The sequence below is a fragment of the Rhinichthys klamathensis genome, unplaced genomic scaffold, assembly GCF_029890125.1.
Source record: "Rhinichthys klamathensis goyatoka isolate OS25496 unplaced genomic scaffold, OSU_Roscu_1.1 h1tg000200l_1, whole genome shotgun sequence".
Lineage (NCBI taxonomy): Eukaryota > Metazoa > Chordata > Actinopteri > Cypriniformes > Leuciscidae > Rhinichthys > Rhinichthys klamathensis.
In genome coordinates, this window is record NW_026606726.1 from 149,595 (window position 1) to 176,777 (window position 27,183).

The 27,183-nt window shown below is 38.0% G+C and overlaps 1 protein-coding gene across 3 annotated transcripts in view; it reads left to right on the forward strand.

Annotated features, from left to right (window-relative positions):
* The window catches only part of ttc28 (tetratricopeptide repeat domain 28), a 238,544-nt gene that overhangs the window by 147,647 nt on the left and 63,714 nt on the right, over positions 1 to 27,183 (forward strand). For all 3 annotated transcript variants that reach the window (XM_056263134.1, XM_056263135.1, XM_056263136.1), the window contains 2 exons: positions 4,912 to 5,419; positions 18,734 to 20,075. In XM_056263134.1, coding sequence (XP_056119109.1) covers positions 4,912 to 5,419; positions 18,734 to 20,075 — 1,850 coding nt within the window. The remainder of the gene's footprint in view (positions 1 to 4,911; positions 5,420 to 18,733; positions 20,076 to 27,183) is intronic.

Consider the following 27,183-nt stretch of genomic DNA (forward strand, 5'->3'; position numbering starts at 1 on the left):
ATCAAGCGTTTTACCTTCTGTTCTATCAGGGCACCCGTCCCAGGACCTCATCGTCCACGTCGCTCTCTAAATAGAGCAGATATCTGCGCCGAACATGTGGTTGTGTTTTAATCATTGTTTATAGTTTGATTGATGTAGCGTCAAGGCCAAAGTTGGACCTGCTGTCTTTTGTTGTTTGTCAAGCGGTTGTGTAATATACGCTCTGCTCCAGGATCGAGTGAGCTGCCTTGCTGTGTGTCGTCTACATAGGCCGCATGCTGACCGAAATGGACAGAGTTTGTAGTTATGATGTTGCTTGGCTAATGACACGATAATCGAATCATCTTGAAACTGTACAGAACATGCAAATGTTGGCTAAAATAGTCCATTTTTAGTTAGAGTGAATTGTTTTATCTATACTTTCTGAAATAATAATCATAAATGTTTCTTGAGCATCAAATCATCATATTAGAGTGATTTCTGAAGGATCATGTGACACTGAAGACTGGAGTAATGATGCTGAAAATTCAGCTTTGATCACAGGAATAAATTACATTTTACAATATTTTCACATAGAAAACAGGTATTTTAAATTGCAAAAATATTTCACAATATTGCTGTATTTTTTGCTCAAATTAATGCAGCCTTGGTGAGCAGAAGAGACTTAAAAAAAACATTTAAAAAAGTCTTTCCAACTAAACTTTTAAACGGTAGTTTACTTCCACAAGTGCTTTGCATTGCTGGATAAAGAATTACGCACAGAATGCATACTATGCACCGTTTACACACTATATGCTGTAGAAATAGTAATAGTCGCATGTTAGGATGCTATTCTAACCATAGACACTTTTGTTGCGATGCATTTTAGGATTGCATCTCTGCGAAGAATGCATGTGATGAATTTTACCAAAAGACAAAACATTTTTAAACAGCGACCATGTCGTAAAAGTGGTTTTGTCTAGGTGAGCATCTCTCGTGTGTGTGTGTGTGTGTGTCTCAGCACATGTTAAAGCATTCTGTGAAGCTTCCTCTGGTGTGACAGATAAGCTCTCCCTCTCGTCCCTGTAGTTTCAACAGGGTTACTTTAAAGTTCCCGGTCTAACCTTCATCGATTTCTCATTGCACATTAATCTAAAGTAGAAAAGTTTTTTTACTTTGTAATCTTTCACCAGAATGTAATTCATAAAATTGTAAAGACTGTGATATTAAAAGACCAAATTCAATATAGACCTTTTTTATGATGCATACTAGGCCTATAGGAAAGCAGATTCACAAAAACTGTGCTTTGCGTTTATATTTTGGTTAAGCATTTTTCCATAGGAAACCCGGTTACACTTTATTTTAAGGTGTCATTGTTACAATGTAATTATACATTTAAGTACTGAGTAATAATAATTAACAACATGTACTTACTATAGGATTAGGGTTTGGTTGAGGGTTAGTTGCATGTAATTATGCATAATTTACTGTTATTACTATGGTAAGTACATGTAACAAGTAACAAGGACACTGTAAAATAAAGTGTTACCGGAAACCTTTATAACGTTCATATTCTGGGCTCATCTGTTAGCCTGTATAGTATGCATCATCACTGAGGTGTTTATGAGTTTGATCTTTTAATACCATTATTTTAGTAGATTAAGTGTTTTCATTGGTGAGCGCTTTAGAATATCTTGCTGTTTTTAGTGATTGAAATACTGCAGCAGGTGCTGTATATAGATCATAAGTGCCATATTTTTCACATTTTTCTCCTTTTGAGAGGTGATCTGAATATTTGTGGCTTGAAACAGATGTAAAACTGACAGGTATGGAAGCTTGTTTCCGCCACAGAATAAAAAATAAAAAAGGTAATTGCCACTTTTTATCTCACAATTCTGACTTTTTTTCTCACAATTGCGAGTTTACATCTCACAATTCTGACTTTATTTCTCAGAATTGCGAGATATAAAGTCAGAATTGCGTGATATAAAGTATAAAGTCAGAATTGTGTGATATATAGTAAGAATTGATTGATATAAAGTCGCAATTGCGTGTTATAAAGTCAGAATTGATTGATATAAAGTCGCAATTGTGTGTTATAAAGTCAGAATTGCGTGATATAAAGTCAGAATTGCGTGATATAAAGTCAGAATTGTGTGATATAAAGTCAGAATTGCGTGATATAAAGTCAGAATTGTGTGATATATAGTAAGAATTGATTGATATAAAGTCGCAATTGCGTGTTATAAAGTCAGAATTGCGTGATATAAAGTCAGAATTGATTGATATAAAGTCGCAATTGCGTGTTATAAAGTCAGAATTGCGTGATATAAAGTCAGAATTGCGTGTTATAAAGTCAGAATTGGGTGATATATAGTCAGAATTGCGTGTTGTAAAGTCAGAATTGATTGATATAAAGTCACAATTGCGTGTTATAAAGTCAGAATTGCGTGATATAAAGTCAGAATTGATTGATATAAAGTCGCAATTGCGTGTTATAAAGTCAGAATTGCGTGATATAAAGTCAGAATTGCGTGTTATAAAGTCAGAATTGCGTGATATATAGTCAGAATTGCGTGTTGTAAAGTCAGAATTGATTGATATAAAGTCACAATTGCGAGATATATAGTCAGAATTGATTGATATAAAGTCACAATTGCGAGATATAAAGTCAGAATTGATTGATATAAAGTCAGAATTGATTGATATAAAGTCAGAATTGTGTGATATAAAGTCACAATTGCGTGTTGTAAAGTCAGAATTGATTGATATAAAGTCACAATTGTGAGATATAAAGTCACAATTGATTAATATAAAGTCGCAATTGCGTGTTATAAAGTCACAATTGCGAGATATATAGTCAGAATTGATTGATATAAAGTCACAATTGCGAGATATAAAGTCACAATTGATTAATATAAAGTCAGAATTGCGTGATATAAAGTCACAATTGATTAATATAAAGTCAGAATTGCGTGATATAAAGTCACAATTGCATGATATAAAGTCACAATTCTGTCTTTTTTTTCTCGCAATTGCGACTTTATTTTTCATAATTGCGACTTTATATCACGCAATTGCGACTTTATTTCTCAGAATTGCGACTTTATATCACGCAATTACGACTTTATTTCTCAGAATTGCGACTTTATATCCCGCAATTGCGACTTTATTTCTCAGAATTGCGACTTTATATCGCAATTGCGACTTTATTTCTCAGAAATGCGACTTTATATCTCGCAACTGCGACTTTATTTCTCAGAATTACGACTTTATATCTCGCAATTGCGACTTTATTTCTCAGAATTGCGACTTTATATCTCGCAATTGCGACTTTATTTCTCAGAATTCTGACTTCATATCTCGCAATTGTGAGATAAAAAGTCGCGATTATTTTTTTATTTTTTTTAATCAGTGGCGGAAACAAGCTTCCATAGACAGGCCTGTGCCGCATCCTATGGATGTTTCTCTCTCCAGGTCTCCTCACCAGTCATGTGACTGAAAACTATGAGTTGTTGGCCCTTGCGTGATGTTGTCTGTAAGATGACCGTGGAGAGGACTGTTGCTTTAAGACGACGTTGATTCTGCTGAAGAGAGTTGTTTGTGGCTAATGTGCTTCCCATCGAGCGTGTAATTCTCTGAGATGGCCTTTGTCTCTCGAGTCCCGGCTGAACACGCTCCTGCTGCATGGAGATTTCCACAAGGCCTCGGCATATTTTTGGGGGATTTTGCGAGAGATCAGCGTCTCTGCTAAGATTTCGACTTGAGAGGCTTCACGGGTTTTGTTCTCGGCAGACAACACATTACATGGCAGAGCGCTTTCTGCAGCGCACGCTCTTCTCAGTGTCTCTGTAATGGGATGCAGTGATATCACACAACTCTGCCATATGTTTCGAGGATAAGAGCTGTGTTTACTTATCTAATCGCTGTTTAATATAACATAAAACACTGAGACATGTGTATTAGTAATTATACCACAATTAAAGGAATAATGAAATCATCTCACCCTCATAACACAAATAACCTCAGAGTTATTTTAGTATTATTTATATAATATTATAGTTTATTAATATTGGAATTATATTTTATAATTTTTATCTTTTTTTGGTAATTTTATTATGTGCTTTTGACTTTTTTACCAGCTTTTGTTTTTTATATATTTATATATTATATAATTTTTATTTGTAAGTAACAATTTAATTTATGTTTTCATTCTTTTATTTCAGTTTTAGTAGTTTTGTAGATTGCTTGTGTTATTTTTATTAGTTTAAGATATTTCTATTTAGCTTTTTTTGTTTCAGTTTGTTTTGGTAATTATGTTTATAGCGTTTGTCATTTCTATTAGTTTTTGTATTTCTATGTATTTTCAGTTTTGTTTTTTTATTTAAGTTTTAGTCATTCTATTTCATGTTTCTGTTATTTTTTAATACTTTAAAATATTTATATAACGTTTTTTTATTCTTTTTTGTTGGTAATTTTGTTTTTTTTATATTTCTTTAATTTTATTTTAGTACTTCAACTTTAATTTAGTTTAATATAATTCAGTTATTTGCTAACATTTCTTATGTTCGTTTGTTCAATTTTATCATCTAATATTTATTTTATTTCACCATTTCAAACACCAAGTTTTTTTTATAGTTTTAGTTAACAAGTGCTCATGCTTCTCTTTTCCCATATAATGCAAATTCAATGATTCACACTGTTGAGCTTTAAAAAGTACTTTAAAAGTAGTTTGTGAATCTTGTCAAATGCCTTATGGAAGGAACAAATCAAAATATATGCAGTACATGCAGAAAATTCCATTTTAAACATTAAAACATGCATACCTTCACGATAAGCCATTAAAAGAAATGTTTTTTGACCTCATCCTCTTCAAACCTGGCATGAAGTGTTGTGAGGAACCAATCATCCAATCAGATTTGAGCATTGCATCTTCTCTCTCTTCCTCCACAGGCGGCGTCTTCAGCCCTCAGCAGTTTGGGTCACGTCTACACGGCCATCGGCGACTATCCCAATGCCCTGGCGAGCCACAAGCAGTGTGTCCTGCTGGCCAAACAGTCCAAGGACCAGCTGTCCGAGGCCCGTGAGCTGGGCAACATGGGGGCCGTGTACATCGCCATGGGTGACTTCGAGAACGCCGTGCAGTGCCACGAACAGCACCTGAGCATCGCCAAGAGCCTCGGAAACAAGCGCGAGGAGGCGCGCGCCTACAGCAACCTGGGCAGCGCTTACCACTACCGGCGTAACTTCGACAAGGCCATGTCCTACCACACACACGTGCTGGAGCTCGCTCAGGAGCTGGAGGAGAAGAGCATCGAGATGAGGGCGTACGCGGGCCTGGGACACGCTGCCCGATGCATGCAGGACCTGGAGCGAGCCAAGAAGTACCACGAGCAGCAGCTCAGCATCGCTGAAGGCCTGAAGGACCGCGCCGCTGAGGGCAGGGCTTCGTCCAATCTGGGTGAGCACTGGGGAACACGCTTCACAAATCATCACTTTAGCTTTCTTATGTGCATCTGCCATTTTATTCGATTTCAATATTTCTAAATAGTCATTTTTTTATGCTTTTGTCATTTTTATTAGCTTTTTTTATATTTCTGTTTCTATTTCTTACTCATATATTTCTTAGCTCTATGTTTCTATTTCTTAGCTCAATTCTTATTTCAGCTATTTCCCAAGTCGTTGCCAAGTTTTTGTTGGCAAAATTTAGCAAAAACTAGAGATGCACCGATATGAACATTTTGGCCGATGCCGGCAACCGATAATTCTTTATAGTTGAAAGTCGATAACCGATACATTTGCCGATAAATCTAAATCCAAATTTTTTATACGATTTTTTTAAAGCAATTCTAAATCATCATGGCGAACAGAGCCCATGCGAAGTGTTTTAGCTGAAGGAAATAATACATTATTTATCAGCTTTAATATATTGCCCAAATTTTCTTATCAGGACGATAGCATTAAAAAATGAACGTATATCGGCGGATACCGATACGGTGGTCGATATATATCTTGCATCCCTTGCAAAAACTGTCAAATCATATAATCAACTTGACCTGTTGTATAAAATGAATATCAAATTTTGCAATCTTGCTGATATTCGAGAAAATAGCACTCATGGTCATGTGATATTGTTTAGCTATATCATGTTATAAACACAAAACACAATAACTAATACAAGAGCAATTCCTATCGAATGTTTGGGGGCATTTTTATTACTTGTGGTGGCGTTTTCCAACCTTGCACGACTCCAATTTATGTAAAAGTCAGACTAGCTTGCTTGTTTTTAAAGTGTAATAAAGGGCTATTAGGCTGGCTGTATTCAACTGTTTTAATAGTGGTTTAATTTCACAGCGGTGACAAACAGTCCTGATGTTTATATATATAAATGTCTTGCAAAAAGGCCACTTATCTAGTCTGAGAGCAAAAAAGCATGTGCTTGAGCACGGCGACGTTTAATTAGCACTTCTCCAATGGGGAGCTTTGACTATGTCATTTTGGTGCATCACTACTTTTGGAAAAACGAAACAGCTGAAGATCAGCAGCCCAAGCTGAGACACCAGCTTAAACTAGCTAAGAGCATCAGAAAACCAGCTTAGACTGGTTTAATGTGGCTTTTTCAGCAGGAAATGTTCCATAGAGTGGTGAATTTAAGCTGTGTTTGCTGAATAAATGACAAGTTTACATTTTTAGGTGAACTGTTCCTTCAATTAAACATAAAGTGAGAAAGAAATGAAAATTCAAAGCCTACCCAAGAAAATAAATTAAGGCCAATACATAATGTTATTAGCTTGAAATATACAGTCATGATTGCTTTTGCGCATTACATTTGTCTAGTTATTAAGAACAACAGCGGGGATGAATATTTATGGTTCTATTTCCAGTTTAGTGGCTCGACGACTCTTTGCTCCTGCAGGGGTCTGAACCATCGGTGTGCCAGACGTACGGCTGATAAATCCAAGCCGTCCAAACCGAGTGTTTCAAAGCCCGTCTAATCTCTCACTCTGACTTTTATTGCTCCAATCTCACGTTCCCTCCCTCCATCAGTCTGATCCGAAACGCTCCGTGCTCTCAGATAAATAAATAGATGAACTCCCAAAAGAAAAATGTTGCCACAGGACTGTTAATATCAGGATTACGGTCGAGTGCACAAGATAGTGAACATTTTAGGAGTCAAATCATGTCTTTTGTGCTGGATTTGTACATTTAAAATGTGAGTGCCAAACTCTTAAACATGATGCAGAGTTTATTTAGCCCATTTTATCATCAGTCAGCAATGTTATTAGCGGCCAAGCACTGACGGTGTATTGTATCCATTAGTGTTCTTCTTAGTATTGTTATTCCTCCTCCTTCTTCTATAGCAGCCCATAGACTCGCTTGCGGTTAAATGATGAAGTTTGGCACACAGATAGAAGACAGTCTGAACGTTAACTAAAGCAAATTTGGAGTCTCTAATTCATTTCCTCTAGCGCCACCAACTGTCCAAAGTTGCACTTACAATTTGAACCATAAGGGCTAGAAACAAAATTATTTTTCAAGACTATTTGAGTTTTTTCCCCACCATTTAGAATTTCCTGAAAATTCATACTTTTTCAAACTTGACCTAGATGTACGTATATCCGATTTTCATGAAAAATGGCACAGATCATCTTCAGACTGTGCTGGCAAAAAGTTATAAAAAGCTTTTTGATAGACCCAACCGTTTTCCAATAACGCACCATTGAATTTGACAAGGAGCATGTCAAAATGGATGCGAGGCTACTAGGGGTGTAACGATACACGTATTCGTATTGAACCGTTCGGTACGAGGCTTTCGGTTCGGTTTTCGGTACGCATTTTTGAACCGAACGGTTTGTTGGACCATTTTTCCTGCCGACCAAAATTTCGTTATTTCAAATGAAGGCGCGTCACGCGTGGCAAGCGCGCTCATAATGTGCGTGACCACAACATTGCCCAACATCAAATGGCAAATGTAATGTAAGCGGAACGAAACCACTCGTTATTGTGTGGTTGAAGGACCGTTTATCAGTTTGGACAAATACAGCGCGAGCCGATCTTAATCATCAGCACTGTTACTACACAGCCAAATCCAGTAAAGAAAGCATTTGAATTCGCCACTGAAGTAATAACATCGCTGCAAGATCTAGTGAGAAACATTCGCATTTCTCCGTTATTAACGGATCAAACAGCGCTGACGTGGAAACCAGGAAGAAACATTGTGCCATGAATGAACTATCCAGTGTCCACAGATCAGCAACATTCACCATGGGTTTACTGTAGTAACACTACTAACTGTAACCATGGAAGTTTGGCAGGAATAGTAGGCTATAATGCTTTCAAGTAACATCACGTCGGTTTTATTTTGACATTATGAATACAATTGCTGCCCTCAAATGTTAATCTGAACTAAAATAAACCTTTGTTTATAACTACTACAATATTACATTTAATTTTGTCCAAGGAGCTGTTTTGTTTTATAAGCTCCTAAGAAAAGTCAAGTATAGCTCCATCATTGCTCAAAGTTAAAAAATATCATACTTTATGATGTTAGTTTTAATAAAAATATAATGAAAAAGATTAAATCAAGGAAATTTCTCTGGCATTTCTTTCTTTTTGCTGTATCGGAAACGTACCGAATCGTACCGAACCGTGACACAAGTGTATCGTATCGAACCGAACCGTGAATTTTGTGAACCGTTACACCCCTAGAGGCTACGTATATCTCCGTAACTCTTTAGCGTATTGAGACAAATCCTGGTACATGTCATCACAAGCATGACCTGAGCATACTTGCAGAGTTTTGGTTCAGCGCCACATACTGGTCAGAAGAAAAAATTACTATTCTCTTTTGATTCAGCGCAGCATACCGAGTCGAATGAGACCCAATTTTCGGCCATCTTGATTTTAGTTGTAAAATGCTGTATTTTATGAATGCATTAACATATCATTACAAAACTTGGTAAGTTTTGAGATAGCGCCACCTTTTGGTAAATAATAATAATGACATTTAAAAAATTTCAATAGCATTTGATTCATTTAGCCTATTTTAATGAAACTGGTCTTGATAGATTCCTTAGAACAATGATACTAATTATGACATATTTGGTCCGAAATTGCTGTCCGCCATTTTGAATTTCTCCTAGACCGTTGGTCTGATTTTACTTTTTTTTTTTTTTTTTTTTTTCATTTAGCTGACGCTTTTATCCAAAGCGACTTACAATTGCTATATATGTCAGAGGTCGCACGCCTCTGGAGCAACTAGGGGTTAAGTGTCTTGCTCAGGGACACATTGGTGTCTCGCAGTGGATTCGAACCCGGGTCTCTCACACCAAAGGCATGTGTCTTATCCACTGCGCCATCACCCACTTTTTGTTTGACATAACCGCTCTCGATTAACATTAACAAATTGATGTCATGATGCCAAGCTGATTCTGATGCTGTAACTCTGCAAAACTTTGGATATTGACACCAAATAAGGCAAATGTAAGGTTTGGGTGTAAGGCAAAAATGTGTTAGTCAAATTGCTTAGGAGAGTTATAATACAGGTCTTCTCGATAAGCTGCATGATTTGAGTTACCCGTCAGAGTTTAATAACTGCGGTTATGTGTTTGTTAAGATCTGTAACAATAAGTATGAGCTGTAGTGTTAGTGAAACACTCACTGTTATTGCCATTTGTTGTATTTTTGCGATCTTGAAGTGTTGATGGATTTCCATAGTAGCACAAGGAAGTCCATAGGGTGATATTTATGGCCTGTGAAGCTCTCATGGAAAAAAATTAAATCAATTTCTTTCCGCTTTTGCGTACGGCGGCTGTGATAAATTTGTATTGGAAGCTAGTGCGATCAGGTGAGCTCATTTAAACCGGGGATATAAATATTACTAGATTACTCCCAGCGTCTCTGAGGTTGTTACTCTGCGAACAGGTTTATTGTTCAGACCTAATGATGTCGGCGAGGTTGCACAGATGAATAATGCATCTTCTGCAGACTCATGCTAAGCTTTGGGAAACGACAGAGCATCCCAGCACTCTTTCGGTCGCTCGGCTTGATCGATCAGAGTTATTAATAGCTGGAAGGGCTGGAAGAATAGTAGCGCTTATAAAATGAACAATCTCACGCGCCGCTGAGATACCTGGAAGTCCACGAATTGATCTCGCTGTCAAAGGTTGAGTCTGAGAAAGCCAACAGATGTTTAAAGGGTAAAGCAGGCGTGATTATTAAAGCTTTAACATGTTTACTCGTAGTAGACTGATCGGGTTTTATTAGCTACTGATGTCCATGCCTATAACATGCCTAAAAGTCACGTAGTTGAAGCCAGTCGTGCTCTGGGAGAAAAAAATCCCATTCATTTTCTCCATAGACACATTGATTTTTAATGGTAATAATGGTCAATAATTTAATAATTTACTTTTGGTTGATTAGCCAAACTGAAGCCAAAGAGAAACATTGTTCAAGCATTTTGAATGAATACATTTTGTAATATTTTGATATTTAATGTGCAATATATAAAATGTATAATGTAATATTTAATAGTATAGTAAAACATTATACTATACTTTAATATTTTGTGATAGATGTTATATTAAAAATGAACAATAATTAAAAATATAAACTTAAAGTTTAAGTCTTAAAGTCAATAATTTTATGTTATTTTACTCAGAATACAATAACAGAATTAAGTGCACAATCATGTGTTTTTTTTTATGATTTGCACATTTTTGTGTCTCTAATAAGTCATTTTACAAATGTTTTGAATTTTTGGAGAAAATAAATCGTAAAATTACAGAATCAATGCTATTGAAAAAGTGAGCAGTCTTTTTTGAGCAGATTTTGTGATTCGTGTGTAATTTTGTGATTTTTGTAATATGCACAAACAATTTTTGCAATGCATATTCAGAACTTGGCTATCTATAGATTCCTATACCAATATAAAGATGATTATCACTGCATTTTAGCATTGACTGTTATTACTTCTAGATGATGATGTGTAATTGCATCATAAGGTCTAGTGTGGATTGAATCAAAGTTCTGTTCCTCAAGCTCAGCCGAAACACGTGTCCTTCTCCAAGCCGTTCCCGCTCAGGTGGGATGATGCGTGGAGTATCGCTTTAATGATCTCAACTCATATTTTATTAAAACAGGTTTTGAGTTTGGTTGTTGTTGCGATATTTAAGACCTGAGCAACGTGAATTTGATCCCTGTTGTGATAGTGCTGAGTGGACGGTAACTGGAGGCCATAAACACACCGCGGTGTGTGTGTGTGTGGATTAAGCTGTAGGTTTGTGAGGTTAAAGTGGTGTGTGTGTGTTTCTGTAGGGTTAGCGGTGTCTGGGTTGTGTGTTATTAGGGTATTGTTAGTGAAATGTCTGTGTGTTTCAGTTTGGTTAGCAGTAGAGATGAATCATTAGGAGGAAAAATCAAATACATTTTTCTCATAAAAATGTAAATGGTGATTTAAAATGCAATTAAACAAACAAACAAACACCAGGTTCGCTGTTCTTGTTGGTAGAGCTGTACAATTTGGCCAAATATTTTCTGATTATATATTAATGTGACTATAAAATAATTATAATAATTATTGTTTTATTATTATTATACAAATAATACAAAATATTAAACAAAATAAGAAATTATTTGTAATATCTCACTGTAAAATTAAGAAAACCTGTTAGCAGTGTGTTTCAGTAAGGTTAGCGGACTGTGTGTGTGTGTGTGTTTGTGTGTGTGCGCGCACGCGTTTGTGAATATGATTCAGTGTGTGTGCAATTATGTGTGTTTTTGTATACACAGTATGTGTGTGCGTTCGTGTGTTTGTGTGCAGGTGTGTGTGTGTGTGTGTGTGTGTGTGTGTGTGTGTGTGTGTGTGCACTCGTTTGTGTGTGAGATTTTCTCCCATGACTCTTGTTTTAGAACATTACACATTGTTGATATTCATTTTCCACGCTCCACAGCTGCAGGCAGAATATTAGCCGGTTTATCTCATTTCTTTTTCCTTAGATTAATATTCCGAGTCATTTAAAGACTCATGGAGCTGCTTTAGGACTAATGCTCCTCTCTAATGTACTGAAGAGCTTCTCGTGAAGGAAAGTAAATCATTATCTACTGTTGAAAACCCCACACTGGTTGAAGACTACACATGTTGTGTTCATACTTATGCTGCTATCATAATTATTAAATCTCGAGATGACAAAACGTGCCGTTTGGACCTCGGAGCTGTTCACGTCTTCAGACTGGGAATCTTGCCTTTCTATGGCAACACTGAATCTGCAGAGGTCAGGTGGTACAAGTTTCGAGTTGAATTCTCGTAATTATGTCATGGCGTGAATGCACCTTTAGTCAGGGTTAGAATCAGGTTTTATTTAACATTAGAGGTGCATTTAACAGTACTTCATCAGCATTAATTAATCTTAGTTCTTGCATTTACCAATACATTATTTAAAATCAATAGTATCTGTTAACATTAGTTAATGCACAGTGAACAAACAATGAACTGTATATTTTTAAACTAACATTAACAAAGATTAAAATGCTGTAAAAAAATATTGCTCATAGTTAGTCTAAAATAACTAATGCATTAACTAATGTTAACAAATTAGACGTTGTCTCATAGAGTGTTATCAATATTTACACTGAGCATTTGTAACATTTTTATGTGCATATTTATTAGATTTAAAATGCTTATCAATCTGAAAATGTGCTCTTGTTGTCATAAATCTTCAGAAACATACCACAATAATATTTACATATTATATAATATATCAAGTAATATTATATGAAATGTTTATTGAGACTAGCAACTCGCCACAACATTGCAGAATTGCACTGAATTAGCATCACTAAAGGGTTCATATCTCAGGGTGCTCACCTCATTTCCAAATTACAAGTGTGAAACGTTACTTAAAGAGCCGTTAAAAGCGTCATTAACACGAGGTTAGAATGCATTAACCCAGGGTGAAGTGTAGTGTGAAAAGCCTGTTTGATGTGTTGCTTTGACAGTTGTTACCAGCGGTCACGTTTCCACAGACAGTTATGCTGTGCCGTCTCCAGTGCAAGTATGCGAGAGCACGCCAAAACCACCAGAGATACTGAGGAAACTCTGCAATATTCCAAAATAGATCTTTGAAAATTCCAAAGAATTCCAAAGAATTCCGAAGGCCAGACTCCCGTTACTCTTCGACATTAAGCAGGGTGTTTATCTTATCAACAAGCTGTGGCCGGTAAGAAACACTAACCACGCTCTAGTTTGCCGAAAGTGGAAGCAGAGAATAAACACAAGCTTTTCCGCAAGAGACCTAATGCAAAATTAATGCATCTGGGAAACTGTTGCCAGCCGCAGTTTTCAACTGTTTTACTGTTCGACTGAAGCCAACAACAAAGCTGACCCTAGACTCCCAAGAATCTCGACGCGTTCAAAGTCTGCCATTTGTTTGTCCCCATTTTCCCTTGAGCTTTTGGAGACTGGCTCTGAGCTGTAAATCAGACTGCAGAATATCAGGCCTAGTTAGCGTTCACCGTTTGAATGGGAGGAGACGAGACTGGAATGGTTTTTAGAGACAGACAGGAATCATAACAAAGGCAAATAGCTCTGGAACTGACATGCTGAAATACAGCTGCGCTTATTATTATTATTATTATGTTTTTACTTTCCGTCAGACACTTCTTATTGCAGTCACTTTGCGTACAATTTTGGTTTCAGTTAAATTAGTAGTGTATGTTTGAGGTGAAGACATTAGGAGGGGTCGCTTCTAGTCGTTGTTCTGCTTTTCTTCAGCCATGAACCAGCTGCAAAATGAATCACAACCAAGCGGCAACATTCTAATCTGAAAAATGAAGCCTACCCGGAAGTGCAAAAAACTGCAATACATCGAAAATCCGCTAGAGGGAGGTCCCAAAAGGGAGCAAATATCCATAGACCCCGTGTTAAAATGTCCGTTTTCACAGCATAAATTCATGTTTTTACAGGTTGGTCCCATGGACTTTTATTGTATTTTTCGATAGGTTCCGAGTGCCTGACAACTGTGAGGGGGTTGATTTTTTTTTTTAACTCGTTAGTTTAGATCGTATTTAGATATAAAATGTATGACAAATAAGGGCGTGGTTAACTTTGATTGACAGCTGATAACGGGCTGCGTCGAGTGGAATTCCTGAAATTTGACGTCTCGGTCGTGATCTGACACAACACATCATACACCTCTCTATACTTTCTGAACATTTGAATTGAAATATCATACGTAACATGGGTTGCTCTGCTATAAACTGCACTAACCGACACTGTAGAACTAGGAGGACTTCGCTCCTTTTTTTCCGGTAAGTGACATTCCACTACTATTTCACGTAGTTAGCACTATTTAACATCAATGTTTGTGGGCGGTGGCACTGCAATAGTTAGCATTAAATCGCCTCAGATAAGTTAGCGTCCGAGGTACTTTACCTATGGTTATAACTGACGTTTGAAACACTGTAAATGCGTCTGCCAAATGAATAAATGTAACATAAGAATAGACTGATCTGTGAGCTAGTTGGTCGCACGTCAGAGGCGCCCGCGCCATTGGATGTGCCGTTGCCGCAGCACAGCCTATGAGCGAGCTATGCAGCTGCAAATGCGTTTTACATATAGGCTTCAGTAAATCGAGGAAAAGGAGTTTCAACATAAGAATGATACTGGCTGTAAAAAGTAGTCTAGTCTGCCAGTCGATCTTGTAACGGTACAGATAGCTGAGGCTGCTTGGCTGAAGAGGCGCGTCCACCGGCCGGCTCAGTCTCACACAAAGCCCGCCCTTTTACCCATATATGGATTGGCCAGAAGGTGGGCGGGGTTAGGATTTCCCAAGATTTTCCAAGATGGCGCCGCCCATACCCCCCATAAACGGCCTCAAACCGTTCTTGAGAAAGTCAATGGGTGACGTCACAGACGCTTTGTCCATATTTTTTACAGTCGATGATCACAACACAATAAACTTTGATTTGAAGCAAAACGATGTTTGAAATTTGGAAGAAAAAGACAAAGCTATAAGACTTTTGAGCAAAATTAATCTTTTTTCCCATGAAGCATTGCAGATAACATAATCGAATCAGAAATAGGCTTTATGCCGAGCGTCACGCTACCAAGCCGGAAAACAGGTCACATCGCTTCAGATTCAGGTCTTTTGTATGTGCTTCATGAAATTTTTTGCGGTTTTACTCAAGATAACTTAAAAGGAGCAAGCAAAAATGAGCACAACCAATGTCCCTCGCATGTGCAGATTGATATTTAAAAGTTTTTTAATTTTTCTTCTTCACACTAACATTTAGATATTTAAACAGCATAAAACACCAATAACAAAGCGAACTCAGTAGGTTAGCTGATTACCTTAAAAATCCATAGATATCGTAGTTAGTTCTTACGGCCGTTAACACTTTCTCTGACAAGCGGATGCAATGGGGGGGATGCAATGAGACCTGTTTTCCGGTTTGGTCACGTGACGCTCGGCATAAAGCCTATAATAGTACAATATGAAGCTGGTTAATTGATTTCTGTCATGACTCTGAATGATGAAGAGGTGTATATCTTTGGTCTGCTTCGCGGCTGCTGTTATTGTTGTTGCTGCAGAGCAAGTATGGGACTTTCTACTGTTAATACACACACGACACACTGCTGTGAGCAAGCGAGACATGATGCTGCTGTACAATATAGCGTACATTGTTGAGCTGGGGAAGGTGGAGGGTTTCTGAGAAAGCCACAGCAAATGCTGACTACGTTTTTGAGGATTGAGCAGCGAGCTCATTGGCTACTGATACAGCAGGAACCAATCAGCTGTGGCCTATAGAGAATGATGTGATTGCAAGCAGATTGAGTTAAGGACCCTATTAGCCTGCGCCATATAGAGTTTCATGACAGATTTTGTATTTCAGTTGTAAAAGAAATTAGGGAGTGAGACTGACTCGATTACGTAATATGCAATGCTTTGAGTGTTTTAGCATAAACACTGATTGATCAAATTAAATTATCTTTTTTGCCAAAATGTTGAAATTCCACAAATTGCCTTCTATATGCTCTTTTTTATTTATGTAATTATTTATTGATGGACAGAAGTGTGCTATGGTCACACAGCCCTTTTGAGCTCAACTTGTTAAACTTGTCATCATGACACGATTTTGACATGAAATCAGAGAATATGCGTTCTATTATTAAATGTACTATATTAAGAATTTAACACATATCTAATGACTACTGGTTGATCGGTTTCATTTAGTTGTCAAAATCTCGTCAGAGAAGTTGAGCTTTGAAGGCGAGTCCATGCTAAAGCTAATTAATTCGGAGTGTCACAGCCTTTACGGAAAGCTTGAAAGCGACAGCTATGTAATGAGTTCAAGTAGGACGCTCCCAGTAAAAAAATAAAATAAAAAAGTCATGGCGTTTCAGTCATTTGGGGTTGAATATCGTGCCATTTGAAGATTAAATTACTACATTTCACATGCATTCGGGCGAAACGACTGCCTGGGGAGGGAAGTATTTTTAATGTTTGTTTGAAGGGCTGCCCATCACTCGTTCCACATAGCAGGGCATCAAAGCTGGAAAGACCTCATCAAAATCCCACTTCTGCTAATGTAGGCAGAGCCTCTTAGAGCCTAGCATCTTCTTCAGCCTTATACTGCAGCATTGCAATTATTATTCACCCCTTACAGCAGATGCTGAGGAGTTTTTAACCTTTTCACTGACCTCCGATCAGTCTCAGATCCTGTTCCCCCGTCTCATGCTTCCCTCTCCTGCGTGTCGGCTCAAGGGATTTAACTTTAGCGATGGGGCCATATGCATTCCTGCAGCGTCCGCAGGTGACCGTGTAATCCTCTTAACTAACCTATCAAAGAAGTGCTCTTTTGTTTTGTCGTCTGATCCCATTCTTAACACGAAATGCTGAAGATAAAGCCAGCTAGGGTGTGATTGCTACAGTCGCAGTTGCATACTATTACTTAAATTGAGCAAATCTGTGATCAAATTAGACATAGTGGAATCACGTACAAGTCATAGCGTTTCCCGAACATTTGTTGTTGTTGTTGTTGTTTTTAGAATTTAGCATATTGGCATTTTTATGAGCTGTAAGCAACTTTAAATCCATTTTGATATATTTGATTAACACACTCCAAAAAATATACAGTATGTGTGTGCTTGTGTGTTTATTTTATACATGCATTTTAAGTATTACTGTATAAATTTCAAGCCATGTTGCATACCACCAGGGGGCGCTCAGCTTACCCCATTCTTAGAACAACTGGTGTAAATGATCCATTTGTTTAAGTAGATTGTGCACAAACACTCCCCACTGTTTGTGAATTATTAGCAGTCCCTTCTGTTAATTTGCAGACAGTAGGGAGTATTTATGGCCTGACCATGTAGAATTGTTCAGCTCAGCATTTCTGTTTTTAGCTCAAGGAAGTTTTTTAGTTTGTGTTAGCATCTCCTGTGGTGTTTACGGCAGTCACATTGCACAGAGCCAATATAAAAGTGTTGAAAAGTAAAAGCAGGATCAGTCGTTTAAAAACAGATCTGTAGGTGTTGATCTCTTTCATCCAAGGTTTTTGTGTCTGGCACATGTCTCAAAGGATTCATTTTCAAACAAGTCTCAAGATTTGTTCACTGATAAATGAAGAATCATGGGGTTAAGTATTGATAATTAGCCTCTGAAGACCTGGGCTGTTTTAGAGGAAATATTTGTGAATAGAGAAGAGCTCTAATGGGCGCTCAGTGTCATGATACCAGCTTGGCACTGGATCTAATTGGATTTACCACATGCTGGTAATCCTGCCTTGGCACATGAGTATTGACACTGAGCAGATGGGCAACCCCTCACCCATTCTGATACCTCCCCCCCGTCGCCTCCTGCTTGCACAAGCGCAGAAGGACACGCTCATGGCCCGTGACTCAGTCAGTGAGTCCCTCAAGATGCCAAGCCACTCTACCAACAATGGCTCTAAAAATCCCTTTCATCTTGCATGCTACTTTCTCCCAATGTGTTTCATTGGCGTCCCGTTCCCAGAGCTCATTTTCAGGTCAGCCGGCATCTTTGACAATTACACAAATGGTCACCACAGACTTCCCAGTTTTGCCCGACTGACACGTCTTGTTTTCCGCTCATCCCAGCAGTTTTCCTGATCCCCAATACTTAGCTCTGGTTTTCAAAGGAAAAGAAACCCAGTTAAAGCACATGGCGATGTGGGAGCCAACTGGTGTGGACCACAATTAAAGTTTCCCTTTTGCTAGTGCCCTCAAACCCTTTTTCCATCAAAAGTATTCATTAGCCCTTTTCCTCCCCTGTTCCTCTATTCCCCCCCCCCCCCCCCCCCACTTACTGCACTGGAACCGGAGAGGCGGGACTGTAATGTTATGACGGTAATGATAATTTTGTGGAAAAGTGGTGAGACAACATTAGGGGGACCCAAAATTTGCAAGAAGTCTCCCAGGACTGAGCAGATCTGGCTGTTTTGATTGTCATCGCCTCATATTGGCGTATCTTTGGGGCGCAAAACTCTGATTCGAGACTATGCAAATCAGATCAGATCTCCTTTTTAATTAAAAGATATTTCTGCAAGCGTCAGTGGGTTTTCCTCAGATCTTATTCCCTTTTTTCCGTTTGGATGATTTGCTTAGGGTACATTGTAGTTCAGGGCTTTCTTAAATGTAAAGCTAATCTTTAACACATGAAGAGGGATGGAAGATATCGAAAAGCCATTTTGGTTATCCTGTCAAGCATGATAAGCACAATTCGGTTGAATAAAATGATTATTTTCTCCTTTACAGGAATCATCCACCAGATGAAAGGGGACTACGAGACTGCTCTGAAGCTGCATAAGGTTCATCTATCCATCGCTCAGGAGCTAAATGACTACGCCGCCCAGGGCAGAGCGTACGGAAACATGGGAAACGCTTACAACGCCCTCGGTGCCTTTGACCAGGCCGTACGCTACCACCGACAAGAGCTGCAGATTTCCATGGAGGTTAATGATCGTGCATCGCAGGCATCGACACACGGGAACCTGGCGGTGGCGTACCAGGCTTTAGGGGCTCACGATCGAGCTTTGCAACATTACCAGAATCATCTGAACATCGCACGAGAGTTAAGGGACATCCAGAGCGAAGCTCGGGCCTTGGGCAACCTGGGAAATTTCCACTGCTCACGGGGAGAGTTTCCCCAAGCCGTACCTTACTACGAACAATACCTACGGCTTTCCCCGGACTTGCAGGATATGGAGAGCGAGGGTAAGGTCTGTCACAACTTGGGATACGCGCACTACTGTCTGGGCAACTTCCAGGAGGCGGTGAAGTATTACGAACAAGACCTGGCCCTTGCTAAGGACCTCCACGACAAGCTAAGTCAAGCCAAAGCCTACTGCAATCTTGGCCTGGCTTTCAAAGCGCTTGGTGACTATAGCAAGGCAGAGGAGTGCCAGAAGTACCTTCTCTCCTTGGCGCAGTCGCTGAACAACTCGCAAGCTCGATTTCGCGCCTTGGGCAACCTGGGCGACATCTTCCTTTGTAAGAAGGACGTTCCCGGAGCCGTCAAGTTTTACGAGCAGCAGTTGTCCTTGGCGCATCAGGTCAAGGATCGCAAGATGGAAGCGAACGCCTACGCAGCGCTGGGAGCCGCCTATCGGATGCTACAGAAGTTTGACAAGTCCTTAGGCTATCACACCCAGGAGCTGGAGGTGTATCAAGAGCAGGGAGACATCCAGGGAGAGTGCCAGGCTCACGGACACCTCGCCGCTGTCTACATGTCTCTTGGAAAGTACACCATGGCCTTCAAATGCTACGAGGAACAGCTTGAGCTTGGCCAGCGATTGAAGGACCCCAGCGTTGAGGCCCAGGTCTATGGTAACATGGGCATCACAAAAATGAACATGGGAGTAATGGAGGAGGCCATTGGCTACTTCGAGCAACAGTTGGCGATGTTGCAGCAGCTCAGTGGCAACGAGGCCGTGCTGGACCGTGGTCGCGCTTATGGGAACTTGGGAGACTGCTATGACTCGCTGGGAGATTTTGAAGAGGCAATTAAGTATTACGACCAGTATCTCTCCGTTGCACAAAGCCTCAGCCACATGCTGGACCAGGAGAAGGCATACAGAGGTCTTGGTAATGGACACAGGTAAGAATTCAAGTCGATTTGTGTTATTTGTCATTTGACAGTGGCCCCCAGAAAATATTTACACAGACAAACAACATTTATGAGATAGAAGACATATAAAACCATGTTGCATCTGCAAATGTTTTCTTGAGTTGTTTTACAGTCAAAATAATCTATCTTTAAAATAAGATGCATGTACTTGAGAAGCAACATTAATTAAGACTTGTTTTCATAGTTTCTTGAATACAAGTTTATTTTCTCTCACTGCACTGGCAGATTTTTTCACTTGTGTTAAACTAGTTTATATTTATACCAAGTGAAAAGATCTGCCGGAGTCTTGTATTTAAGATGCAAACTATGAAAACAAGAACTAATATCTTATGCAGTGTTGTTTTTTCAAGTAAATGAAATCTTGTTTTAAGGATTTTTAGATATATTTACTGGAAAATAAGTAAAACCGTTCTTAAGAACTCATTAAGATGTCATTTTTTGAAGTGTAGTTAATGTTTTGAACTACATATGTGGTAAATGTAGTTTTTTTTAAGAATTTTTTGATATTTTAATGAAAATACTATAGTATAGGATAGTATACATCTATAGTATAAAAAAATAGTATATATTTTTTGTGGTGTATGGACTTTATGAAACACAATAAAGGTGGACAATACTTTTTGTCTTCAACAAGACATGTATTGTTTCATGATAAAATTTCAAACCTAGCAAACATCTTTTAGTGAAACTGCACTTGGTTTGATATTTTGTTTTAAGGTGATTTAAAGAGATAGTTCACCCAAAAATGACAATGCTGTCATGGTTTACTCACCCATATGCCATTCAAAACTTGACTTTGTGGAACTCAAAAGAAGATATTTTCAAGAACTGTTTTTCTCAAAATTATGACAGTAATTATTACATAACTATTCCTTCAAGTGTCTAAATACCATTTGACACCACTATAAATACATATAGTCATACTAGCAGGGGCGTAGGAGCCATTATACGTGGGGGGGACATGTCCCCCCCACATTTCAAAATCGAAGTTTTGTCCCCCCCACTATTTCCCAATGTAAGATTTTGTTTTGCATTGCATGCCTATCTCTGCCGATTTCGGAGTCTCCAAATGAATCCATTCGGCAACTTTTAAATACATAATTCAATTTTTTAAAAACGGCCGAACTCTTCAGCTGCTAATCTCGTTGTCAGTCGACCATGATCGCGCACCGCTCGCGCACGCGCATCTAGGTGACACGGATAAATGTACGCAGCAATATAAAATGAGTGTTCCTGGGAGATCCTAGTTGCGCGGGATGTGGAAGCGTGCAAAAGTTCCAGAAATGTACATAAAGTGCCCTGGCCTTGAATGACAAGGTAAGGAAAATAAGACTAAATCTAAATTAAATAACCATGACTAGGTTGGCCATGTGATTTTTCTCAGGAGATGTTTCGAGCATTTTACTTCAGACACCGGATTATCAGCAAACTGCCAAGAGAACTGCTAGCTGGCTACTCAAAATAAACTAGCAATCTATTCAGGCAGCATATTTGTGTTTGATCTGTGTGAATTACAGAAATATAAGACTTGCTATACTTTTAGCTACCAAGGAACCTTTCCACAAGGATAGATTGATTTTATTTTTCAATCTATCCTTGGGGGGTAAGCTAGGTGGTTAATGGAAATTAAATCAACCATTTATTTGAATTTTTAATTTTTAGTTAATCAGTACATGACTGATTAACAGTAATGTAAATGCTAAATGTCCTAATACCTGTTGATACTACAACAATGCAAAGTATATGCTCTTAACCTTGCAGTTTTTCACATATCATGTAAGACTCATTTTCTCAATTTCTTTGCACAAAACTCTCCAGAAAGTGCCATTTAATGGTTTATTTTTCAAAAAAAATTCCCGGGGGAGCATACCCCCGGACCCCCCTAGGGACAGCCCACCTAAATAAATCCCAATTTAATCACTGCTTAGAAACAAACTAAGTAAAACAGTCTGTTCCCATAAGTCTTTAGAAATTAGCATTTAAGTGCCTTATATATAAAAAATATATATTTTTATATTTATACCCCCCCCCCACCCCCGCCCTAGCATTTACTGTCCCCCCCAGGTTCAAAATTGCTCCTACGCCCCTGCATACTAGTCATACAGAACTGCAATGTAATATGCTTTAGACACGCATATTAGACAGACCAGATTACTTTTGTAATGTTGTGTGTGTGATTCATCAGCATGTTCGAGCTGTGGAGTCTCGTGTGAATGATGATGCAACAGGCTGCTTGTTATTTCAGTGGCTTTAATCTAAGAGAGGCACTTACTGTATCAGGAGGGCATGTGGACTGACACCATGAGGTCACAGAACGCTCTCACAACATGCATCAGGTTGAAAATGGCATTGTTTTTTGTATCAGAGCACGACCCCACCTTCACCATGCATGCTAACATGCAGATCTACACCGGGATGCATACAGCATAAAAGCTTTCTGTGCTACTAACACACACATGTTAGAAGTGTGTCAACAGCAGAATCTCTCAAAATCTTCACTTGTAGACTTTGGATTAATCTTGAAAAATACATGTATATCATATCTTTGTTAGTACTTTTTTTTGCATTTGCATAAGAACTTAGTAGATATGTTACGAGCTTGCCATTCAGGCAGGACAATATCAAATATTTACAGTATATTCTGAATTAATCTTTTAAAAGTGTCACGTTATATTAATGCTCCTCTTATTTGGCCATTCCTTATGACTTATGACTTGTGAATATGTTTTAATATTAATAGCATCTCGCAAACAAGCAAAGTTGGAGTTCAGATTGTTTCTGTGACATTCTGATTAAAAGATTAGTTTGATCCATCAACAAATTTTCACACAAGTCTTTGTGGCATTTGATAAACAGCAACATTTAATTAAAAAATATTTAGCATTTTAGTATTTTAAAAAAGTCACATGGAGATTCTAAACTTTTTGAGAGATAACGCAAGCACATCTTTGAATCAGAGTTTTCAATCGATTGTTGTTTTAGCTGCTCCTAGTCTTATGTTTTTTATAATTCACTCTTGACACAAGGATTTATTGTGGTGTATGGACATGTACTTTATAAAACGGTTACATGATACATTTTGTCTTCTACAATAGAATTATTGTTTTATGAGCTGATATCAAGCTTCTTTTAGTAAAATAGCTTATTTCATATGTGAAAAAATACTATTCATAAATTTTAAATGACTTCAAGTGAAATTACTTCTAGGATTTGTTTGCTTGATCTCTCAAAAATGTTCACAGAAATCCATGCTGCATGTGATAAACAGCAACATTTACTTAAATATTTTTGTAGATTTTAAAATTTAAAAAGGTACATGGAGACTCGTTTATATTTTTGAGAGATAATGCAAAGAAATCTTTGAATCAGAGTTTTGAATCATGAGTTTGAATCTGAATTCAGTGAATCGACATCAGAAAACAAAATACATATTGCAGCCCAAATACAAATACATGCAAGTAAAAATTTTATATAATATAATGTTTTCAGCTAATGATTTCATAATGTTATATATCTTTTATAATTCGCTTTCATCCTTGCATTAGGATTTTTTGTGGTGTATGAAACGCAAAGTTACACTTTTTTTTATATATATATATATGACGAGTTTGGTTCCAAAACGCAATAAATCCATTTAGATTAATTTGAGTAAAAATGTGTTTTCTTTACCAAGAAAGTGGAAAGATGAAAACCACTATTTTCTGTTTCAAACTTTCACATAGCATTTGTAGGTCATAATAACAAAACAAAAAATTAATCCAGGTTTTGATTTTCAAAGATTTATTATAAAAACGGAGAATTTTTAAAAGTTATAAAAGTTTTTTTTTTCATATTGAAATTGTTGAAAATACACAACAATGTAAGTTTATTAGTATAATATTTTTATTAAGAACTGTAAAGAAGATTGAAAACATTTTTCCTCCTCCCGAGTGCCTCATCTTCTTAATCTCCTCATGTAAATGATTCGATTTCGATGCCTTACATGTCTTACCCACCGCAGAAACAACCACAGGTTCATCAATGCCGTCAAATTACTCATTTTTTTGTTTGTTTGTTGATCGAAAAGTACAAAATAGATGAGAAAAACTAGGAAGCCGGGTGTATTTAAGGCGCTGCCGTTACTGTTTACATTGCGTGGAATGGTGCGTTGTGATTGGTTGAGAGCGGATTCTGCAGAGAAGGAAGACTGGCGTTTGTCGCGGTTTGGAAAGAAAGGGAGAAAACATGACAGAATAACACGGCGGATATCGCATTTTACTTAAAATTAAACATTGACTTTTCAATACCAACCAGATACAATACTGATTTTTGGAGTAACTAATTTTTTTTTAAATGGCGTTTATCGCGTTTTGGAACCAAACTCTTCATATATAGTGCTGGTCAGAATTATTTGCCCCCTTGGTAAATATGATCAAAGATGGCTGTAAAAAATAAATCTGCATTGTTTATCCTTTTGATATTTTATTAAAAAAATGTGCAAAAATCCAACCTTTCATTGAAGTAAAAGAATTGAAAGTGTGGAGAAATTCACATTATGAAATAAATGTTTTTCTCCAAAACACGTTGGGAACAATTATTTGCCCCCTTTTATTAAATACTTTTTGCAACCTCCTTTTCCCAAGAGACCAGCTGTGAGTCTTCTCCTGTAATGCCGGATGAGTTTGGAGAACACCTGACCTGAGATCAGAGAGCATTCCTCCATACAGACTCTCTCCAGATCCTGCAGATTCCCAGATCCATGTTGTGCTTCTCCTCTTCAGTTCAGCCACTCTTCTTCTACAGGGTTCAGGGACGGGTTTTATGGGCAGATGAAACAAAAAGTAGCTTTTTTGGCAGCAAACACTTAAGATGGGTTTGGTTCATACAGGGATAAAAAGATGTGTAAAATGAAATACTCTGCTGTATCTTTAATGCTGTGGGCCTAATTTTCTCCCAGAGGTCCTGGACATCTTGTTCAGATACACGGCATCATGGATTCGATCAAATACCAACAGATAAAAAATCAAAACCTGACAGCCTGCGCTAGAAATCTTATAACGGGCCGTGTGTGGATCTTCATCAGGACAGTGATCCAAAAACAAACATCAAAATCAACACAAAAATGTGTCACTGAGCACAAAACCAGCATCTGCAATGGCCGTCCCAGTCCCGTCCCTGAACCCTGTAGAAGAAGAGTGGCTGAACTGAAGAGGAGAAGCACAACATGGATCTGGAGAGAGTCTGTATGGAGGAATGCTCTCTGATCTCAGGTCAGGTGTTCTCCAAACTCATCCGGCATTACAGGAGAAGACTCACAGCTGGTCTCTTGGGAAAAGGAGGTTGCAAAAAGTATTTAATAAAAAGGGGGTAAATAATTGTTCCCAACGTGTTTTGGAGAAAAATGTATTTCATAATGTGATTTTCTCCACACTTTCAATTCTTTTACTTCAATAAAAAGTTCAATTTTTGCTTTTTTTTTTTTAAATAAAATATCAAAAGGATAAACAATGCAGATTTATTTTTTACAGCCATCTTTGATCATATTTACCAAGGGGGCAAATAATTCTGACCAGCACTGTATATATATATGTATATATATGATAATAATAGCACTCACACATTTTTAAGTGACTTCTAGGAATCGTTCTAGGAACCCCCCTTCTAGGAACCCCCCCAAAAAAAAAGAGTATTGAAAACTCTGATTCTAAGATATTTTTGGCTTGATCTCTCAAAATGCGAGTTATGTGCACAGCTATATGTATGCGTCTACCCAGCATCCTCGGTGTGATCCGCCACACGTCCATTTTAATTACTATCCAATCAGCCCTATAAGCGTTCCAGCTCCCGTCACAAACCCTTGTGGATTCTGCTTACCTAAACTCCCCGCACGTATACATGGGCATGGAAATATGATGAATGGTTTGCTGCAGGGGCCTGTCAAAAGCTCGACACTGCGGATTGTGGGGAGAGAACTCACACCGGGCCCAGAAATGAGCAAACCTCGTCCAAACCCAAACCCCCATCCTTCCCACAGTCCAACGGGAAGGTAAATTACACTGTCAGCTGTGACAATGCGCTTGGACTCCCCTCAGCGGAGAGGAGCTTTACCTCAGATAGCACAGAACAATCCAACAAGAACCTCATTAGAGGCTCGCGTTAAAAGCTATTTGTTTCATTTATATTGAAATGAGGCAGGGCCTTTCAACGAGACTGATGTTGCTGTAATTTCAAGTGACAGGACAACAAGGGGTAATGATGCATTGCTTTTATGCTACCTAAGTAGTGAGCGAGTCCCCGGCCTGTATGAATTAAGCCCGGTTTTGTTATTCCACAGAGAGTCGGTACCGAACTGCTTTTCGAACTCGCTCTCCCGATGGATGAGAGTGTATATGGACTATATATTTCTCTTTCTAAATGAAGTTGCAATGGCGCTGCAATGCCACCCGTGTGTTGCTCAAATAGCTCGTATCGATCTAAGCGTGCGGTCCCTCGTGATTCCCTCACATGCAGTATTTTAGCACCATTAAACTAGACTGATAGTACCGTGTTTCGAGATTCTGCTTCATGCGAGGAGGTTTATATTAAAAGGAATGCATGAATCTCAAAACGTTATCAGCATGTAAACATTCTGGAATTTGACAGTCGAATTGAAATTTGTTTTACACTTATTCTTATTTGATTATAGCAGTCTGGCAGCAGACGACACACTGTGAGCTAATGAAGCCTGTGAGCTAATAAAAAAGTCCTGCTTTTTTAACCAAACGAAAAGCACTAAGATCTAATTGGATGAAATATGCACGTCGGTGACATCAGTTAGATAGTTTTTTAATTATGTATTTATTTACATTTATGTATTTTTTATGTATGTATTTATTTACAGTGTGGCTTATCCAATCAGAGATTTTGGATCTCATTCTTACTAAGTGTAAAATTCACTATGAGATCAAATATATTTTAATAATAACAGTAATTTTATTGAAATTATTAGTGTTAATAATTATTTTATAATATTATTTTGTCATCTTTTGTTGTATTGCTCTTGATGTTATTTTTTACAGCAATTTTTTTAATTGCATTATATATGCACTGTATAGTTAGT